General features: G+C 40.7%; 1 protein-coding gene across 2 annotated transcripts in view; it reads right to left on the bottom strand.

Annotated features, from left to right (window-relative positions):
* Nucleotides 1–408: 408 nt before the first annotated feature.
* Nucleotides 409–7,845, bottom strand: part of LOC128659867 (gastrula zinc finger protein XlCGF26.1-like) — a 98,963-nt gene continuing 91,526 nt past the window's right edge. For both annotated transcript variants that reach the window (XM_053713444.1, XM_053713443.1), the window contains exon 3: nucleotides 409–2,481. In XM_053713444.1, coding sequence (XP_053569419.1) covers nucleotides 1,055–2,481 — 1,427 coding nt within the window. In that variant the 3' untranslated portion in view covers nucleotides 409–1,054. The remainder of the gene's footprint in view (nucleotides 2,482–7,845) is intronic.

Raw genomic sequence — 7,845 nt, 5'->3', positions numbered from 1 at the left:
AGTTGGAAAGTTGGGTAAAATTGAATGCTCTATCTGAATCAGTGTTTAAAGGGACAGTCAACACCAGAATTTTTGTTGTTTAAAAAGATAGATAATCCCTTTATTACCCATTCCCCAGTTTTGCAAAACCAACACTGTTATATTAATACACTTTTTACTTCTGGGACTAACTTGTATCTAAGCATCTTCTGAACGCCCCTAATCACATGACTTTTAGTTATTATCTACTGACTTGCATTTTAGCCAATTAGTGCAGTGTCTGCCACTAGCCCTATTTGGAAAATGAAAGTTTTTTTGGACTTGACTGTCCCTTTAACTTTCACTGTCAATTTTGGCTTCTGTATTTGATGATGTTTATTCTGTGATATTGAGTTTTTAATTATACAAAAAAAACACAAAATACTGGTCTGGATTACAATCACTTTTTATTTGCATGAAAAAGCATTGTATATCATCATATAGTAAAAAGCAGCATTAAATGATATAGGCACATAATGGTATAAATATACCTAACACTTGTGCTCTTGATACAAAGGGATTTATCAGACATATAATGTTCCCTTTATATATACAGTATGTGCTATTATCAGTTCTTGTGGCTTCTTACTTGAAAACCTCTAAGACATAATATCAAGTTACAGAACATGACACACATATTACATACCCAGTATACATGTAGTTTAAATCAGTTTCCTTGGGTACACATACCTTGCAACATTTCAAAATTCAAGAGGGACCCCCCCCCCCCCCCCACGGCAAAAATTTGACTGTATTCCTGTGTGGTGTTTGGATTCTATCACATTGATATGAGAGAAACTGAGGTGCACATATATAGAAGAACAAAGGACAGCAGAAGAGCACTTCCAATGTGGGGCTTTTATAACTGGGATTTAGAAAGTATTATTTACAATAGGATCCTTTTTGATGCTATTTAGAGAGTGTGTCCTCTTTAGGGTAATTGTAAAAAGGTTTGTACACTGTGTATATAAAGTTTATTTGTGTGTAAATATTTTTCTGTGATAACTGATTTCAATGAAAACCTTTATTCCACTTTCTAAACATATGAAAGGCTCTTTCCCTTGTGAATCCTTTCATGACTTTTCAGATTACCCTTTTCTATAAAACTTTTTCCACCCTCTGTACACGTGAAAGGCTTTTCTCCTGTGTGAATCCTTTCATGTGTTTTCAGACTACTCTTATGTGTAAAACTTTTTCCACACTCTGTACATGTGAAAGGCTTTTCTCCTGTGTGAATCCTTTCATGAGTTTTCAGATCACTCTTTTGTGAAAAACTTTTTCCACACTCTGTACATGTGAAAGGCTTTTCTCCTGTGTGAATCCTTTCATGAGTTTTCAGGTTATTCTTTTCTGTAAAACTTTTTCCACACTCTGTACATGTGAAAGGCTTTTCTCCTGTGTGAATCATTTCATGAGTTTTCAGGTTATTCTTTTCTGTAAAACTTTTTCCACACTCTGTACATTTGAAAGGCTTTTCTCCTGTGTGAATCCTTTCATGAGTTTTCAGGTTACCCGTGTCTGTAAAACATTTTCCACACTCTGTACATGTGAAAGGTTTTTCTCCTGTGTGACTCCTTTCATGAATTTTCAGGCTACACGTGTCTGTAAAACATTTTCCACACTCTGTACATGCAAAAGGTTTTTCTCCTGTGTGACTCCTTTCATGCTTTTGCAGAGTATTCTTTTCTGTAAAACTTTTTCCACACTCTGTACATGTGAAACGTTTTTCCCCTGTGTGAATCCTTTCATGCTTTTTCAGATTACACTTTTGTATAAAACTTTTTCCACACTCTGTACATGTGAAAGGCTTTTCTCCTGTGTGACTCCTTTCATGCTTTTTCAGATTACCCTTTTGTATAAAACTTTTTCCACACTCTGTACATGTGAAAGGCTTTTCTCCTGTGTGACTCCTTTCATGCTTTTTCAGATATCCCTTTTGCATAAAACATTTTCCACACTCTGTACATGTGAAAGGCTTTTCTCCTGTGTGAATCTTTTTATGAGTTTTCAGATAATTCATTCGTGTAAAACATTTGCTGCACTCAGTACATGTGTGTGGTTTCTCACCTGTGTGAATTTTGTGGTGTTCTAGTAGATGAGACTTCCATCTAAAGCTTTTCTCACATTCTGTACATTTGAAAGGTTGCTCCTTTGTATGAATCATTTGGCTAGACTTTAGACTTTTCCCTTCTTTACTATGTTTTGAAGCCTCATTAAACGTGTGTGGTTTATCCTCTGGGATAATAATTTCATAAATGTTGTCCTCTTGTTTGATGGTTAATTTACTCTCTGTACATAATGATTGCTGCCCTGTTCCTGCCAATTCACCATCTTCTCTAAAAATCTGCTGTGAATTCCCCAATGTTTGTGAATAGTTATTGGTGTCTGAGACTATTGGAGTTTGCGGTATCATTCTGATGCTTCCTGTAGTGAAGGATAGATATGAACTATTGACGTGTTTGTCTACATAAAAAGAAATGGAATAAAAAAAATAAGACTGTTTATTCATTATAATATAATCCATCTTAATAAAAAAATATGATTTTTTATACTTAAAAATGTCTTCCATTTTGTATTTTTCAAATTATTTACCTGTAAATCACAAATTAAAAAAGGATGACATAGAATGTAAACATTACTACATCATAGTAAACTAAATTACTGATGAAAATAAGTTATAGGGCCGCATTAAACAAGGTGCGTGTGGATAATGTTCTCAGCCAGGGAACAAGTACATCCTCATTTAACATTGCACAAGCAACTGCACATACAGCCCTGCCCGGCTCATGCTCAACCAGTTGGGTGAGAACATGATGTCTTAATCATCACAGACTAATCAACAGTGTGCAATGTTTTGAGAGGGTAAGAAGCAGTGATCATGATAATCTTTAGCTTTCGGCTGTGTTTGTTCTATTTATATAAACAGCCAAAAACATTATTAGTTTAATAATACTGTAAAATTAAGCACACAAATGAGTGGTGGTTCTGGGGTGGGAAACACTGGGGTAATTGTGGGTGTTCCATACATGGGACCAAGGTAGGCATAAGTGTAGTTATGGGTGTTACGTGAGAGAGGCCAGGGCAGGGGAAGATAAAGTTGCAGGTGTTCTGAGTAATGAACCAGGTCTGGGGTGGGGTTAGGCAGTTGTTGGATATGATCTGTCCAGTGGCGGAGCAAATAGACAGGGTGCCCTGGTGCAAGATTTTTTTTTTGGGCCCCCCATAAAAAATAACTCAATAGCGCATCAGCATAGCCATGGATGCAAACACACACATATATACGCATGTATATTCACTCACACAAATATACACAAACAAACATATATTATTACGATTATTTAGTAAATTATAAATATTAAACTATGATATTTATAAAATTAAGAAACTTAATAAAATAATAATTATAAACACACACATATTTATTTACATACACAATCATATACACAAACACACATATACATACGCACACACTAATATATATATATAATACGCTCTCAAAAAGTGAATCCACCCTCCTGGGACATCTGCCTGGGTGCAAAAATGGAATACATACAGAAGCAAACAAATGCACTCTCAGGTCTTCTTTGTAGTGGGTCAACAACAAAGGTTTGACGTTTCGGGGTTCACACAGACCCCTTCATCAGAATAAAGAAAAACAGAATTTATGCTTACCTGATAAATTTCTTTCTCCTACGGTGTGTCCGGTCCACGGCTTCATCCTTACTTGTGGGAATATTCTCTTCCCTAACAGGAAATGGCAAAGAGAGCACAGCAAAAGCTGCCCATATAGCCCCCCCTCTGGCTCCGCCCCCCAGTCATTCGACCGACGGTTAGGAGAAAAAGGAGAAACCGTCCGGCAGTCTCATAAGCCAATCGGATGATGCTTTTCAGCCAAAAGGAAAGAGAGGTAGCAGTAGCTTTCTGTCCTCTCCTCTTACCAGAATAAACAACAAACAAAGATGACGTCTGTCTGAAATCCTTTGTTGCATCTAAATAGAATTTTAAAGCACGGACCACATCTAAATTGTGTAACAAACGTTCCTTCTTCGAAACTGGATTCGGACACAGAGAAGGAACAACTATTTCCTGGTTAATATTCCTGTTGGAAACCACTTTTGGAAGAAAACCAGGTTTGGTACGCAAAACAACCTTATCTGCATGGAATACTAGATAGGGTGGATCACACTGCAAAGCAGACAATTCAGAAACTCTTCTAGCAGAAGAAATAGCAACCAAAAACAGAACTTTCCAAGATAGTAACTTAATATCAATGGAATGTAAAGGTTCAAACGGAACCCCTTGAAGAACTGAAAGAACTAAATTTAGACTCCATGGAGGAGTCATGGGTCTGTAAACAGGCTTGATTCTGACTAAGGCCTGTACAAAAGCTTGTACATCTGGCACTGCTGCCAGGCATCTGTGTAACAAAACAGACAAAGCAGATATCTGTCCTTTTAGAGAACTCGCTGACAACCCTTTATCCAAACCCTCTTGGAGAAAGGAAAGAATCTTAGGAATTTTAATTTTACTCCAAGAGAATCCCTTGGATTCACACCAACAGATATATTTTTTCCATATTTTATGGTAAATTTTCCTAGTCACAGGTTTTCTGGCTTGGACCAGAGTATCTATAACTGAGTCTGAAAACCCACGCTTAGATAAAATCAAGCGTTCAATTTCCAAGCAGTCAGCTGCAGAGAGACTAGATTTGGATGTTCGAATGGACCTTGTACTAGAAGATCCTGTCTCAAAGGTAGCTTCCATGGTGGAGCCGATGACATATTCACTAGGTCTGCATACCAAGTCCTGCGTGGCCACGCAGGAGCTATCAGAATCACCGAGGCCTTCTCCTGTTTGATCCTGGCTACAAGCCTGGGAAGGAGAGGAAACGGTGGAAACACATACGCTAGGTTGAACGACCAAGGCGCCACTAATGCATCCACTAGAGTCGCCTTGGGATCCCTGGATCTGGAACCTTGAAGTTCTGATGAGACGCCATCAGATCCATGTCTGGAATGCCCCATAATTGAGTTAACTGGGCAAAGACCTCCGGGTGGAGTTCCCACTCCCCCGGATGGAAAGTCTGACGACTCAAATAATCCGCATCCCAGTTGTCTACTCCTGGGATGTGAATTGCAGATAGATGGCAGGAGTGATCCTCCGCCCATTTGATGATCTTGGACACCTCTCTCATCGCCAAGGAACTCTTTGTTCCTCCCTGATGGTTGCTGTAAGCTACAGTCGTCATGTTGTCCGACTGAAATCTTATGAATCCGGCCTTCGCTAGTTGAGGCCAAGCCCGGAGCGCATTGAATATCGCTCACAGTTCCAGGATGTTTATCGGGAGAAGAGACTATTCCCGAGACCATAGGCCCTGAGCTATCAGGGGGTCCCAGACCGCGCCCCAGCCTAATAGACTGGCGTCGGTCGTGACAATGACCCACTCTGGTCTGCGGAAACTCATTCCCTGAGACAGGTGATCCTGAGTCAACCACCAACGGAGTGAGTCTCTGGTTAACTGGTCTACTTGAATCTGGGGAGACAAGTCTGCATAATCCCCATTCCACTGTCTGAGCATGCACAGTTGCAATGGTCTTAGATGAATTCGAGCAAAAGGAACCACATCCATTGCTGCAACCATTAGACCTATTACTTCCATGCACTGAGCTATGGAAGGCTGAGGAATAGATTGAAGAACTTGACAAGCCTTTAGAAGCTTTAATTTTCTGACCTCTGTCAGAAAAATCTTCATTTTTACAGAATCTATTATTGTTCCCAGAAAGGGAACTCTTGTAGACGGGGACAGGGAACTCTTTTCCACATTCACCTTCCACCCGTGAGACCTGAGAAAAGCTAATACAATGTCTGTATGAGCCCTTGATCTGGAAAGGGACGACGCTTGGATTAGGATGTCGTCTAGGTAAGGTGCCACTGCAATGCCCCTCGGTCTTAGAACCGCTAGAAGGGACCCTAGCACCTTTGTGAAAATTCTGAGAGCAGTGGCTAAACCGAACGGAAGAGCCACGAACTGGTAATGTTTGTCCAGAAAGGCGAACCTTAGGAACTGATGATAATCTTTGTGGATAGGAATATGTAGGTACGCATCCTTTAAATCCACGGTAGTCATATATTGACCCTCCTGGATTGTTGGTAAAATCGTTCGAATGGTTTCCATTTTGAACGATGGAACTCTGAGGAATTTGTTTAGAATTTTTAAATCCAGAATTGGTCTGAAAGTTCCCTCTTTTTTGGGAACTACAAACAGGTTTGAGTAAAACCCCTGACCTCGTTCCACTGTTGGAACTGGGTGTATCACTCCCATCTTTAATAGATCTCCTACGCAATGTAAGAATGCCCGTCTCTTTATCTGGTCTGAAGATAAGCGAGACATGTGGAACCTTCCCCTTGGAGGAAGTTCCTTGAATTCTAGAAGATAACTCTGAGAGACTATTTCTAGTGCCCAGGGATCCTGAACATCTCTTGCCCAAGCCTGAGCAAAGAGAGAAAGTCTGCCCCCTACTAGATCTGGTCCCGGATCGGGGGCTATCCCTTCATGCTGTCTTGGTAGCAGCAGCAGGCTTCTTGGCCTGTTTACCCTTGTTCCAGCCTTGCATTGGTTTCCATGCTGGCTTAGCCTGGGAAGCGTTACCCTCTTGTCTAGAGGCTGCAGAGTTAGGAGACGGTCCGTTCCTGAAGTTGCGAAAGGAACAAAAATTTGATTTGTTCTTAGCCTTGAAAGGCCTATCCTGTGGGAGGGCATGGCCCTTTCCCCCAGTGATGTCTGAAATAATCTCCTTCAATTCTGGCCCAAAAAGGGTCTTACCTTTGAAAGGAATATTAAGCAATTTTGTCTTGGAAGACACATCCGCCGACCAAGATTTTAGCCAGAGCCCTCTGCGCGCCACAATTGCAAAACCTGAATTTTTCGCCGCTAATTTCGCCAATTGCAAAGCGGCATCTAAAATAAAGGAATTAGCCAACTTTAGTGCGTGAATTCTGTCCATGACTTCCTCATATGGAATCTCCTTATTGAGAGAATTTTCTAGTTCTTCGAACCAAAAAGACGCCGCCGTTGTGACAGGAATAATGCACGAAATTGGTTGAAGGAGGAAACCTTGCTGAACAAATATCTTTTTAAGCAATCCTTCCAATTTTTTATCCATAGGATCTTTGAAAGCACAACTGTCCTCAATGGGAATAGTCGTGCGTTTGGCCAACGTAGAAACTGCCCCCTCAACCTTAGGAACTGTTTGCCATGCGTCCCTTCTGGGGTCGACAATGGGGAACATTTTCTTGAATATAGGAGGTGGGACAAAAGGTATACCTGGTTTCTCCCACTCCTTAGTCACTATGTCCGCCACCCTTTTGGGTATCGGAAAGGCATCAGCGTGTACAGGGACCTCTAGGAATTTGTCCATTTTGCACAATTTTTCTGGAATGACCAGAGAGTCACAATCGTCCAGAGTAGTTAGCACCTCCTTAAGCAGGGCGCGGAGATGTTCTAACTTAAATTTAAACGTCACAATATCAGGTTCTGCCTGTTGAGAAACTTTTCCTGAATCAGAAATTTCTCCCTCCGACAGACCCTCCCTCACTGCCAATTCTGACTGGTGTGAGGGTATAACAGATAAACTATCGTCAGCGCACCCTTGCTCATCCTCTGTATTTAAAACTGAGCAATCACGCTTTCTTTGAAATGCTGGCATTTTGGATAAAATATTAGCTATAGAATTATCCATTACTGCCGTTAATTGTTGCATAGTAACAAGCATTGGCGCGCTAGATGTACTAGGTGTCGCCTGCGCGGGCATAACTGGTGTTGACACA

The sequence above is a fragment of the Bombina bombina genome, chromosome 5, assembly GCF_027579735.1.
Source record: "Bombina bombina isolate aBomBom1 chromosome 5, aBomBom1.pri, whole genome shotgun sequence".
NCBI classification, from domain to species: domain Eukaryota; kingdom Metazoa; phylum Chordata; class Amphibia; order Anura; family Bombinatoridae; genus Bombina; species Bombina bombina.
The sequence above is the reverse complement of the archived record's forward strand: the minus strand, read 5'-3'. Positions and strand labels throughout refer to the sequence as shown.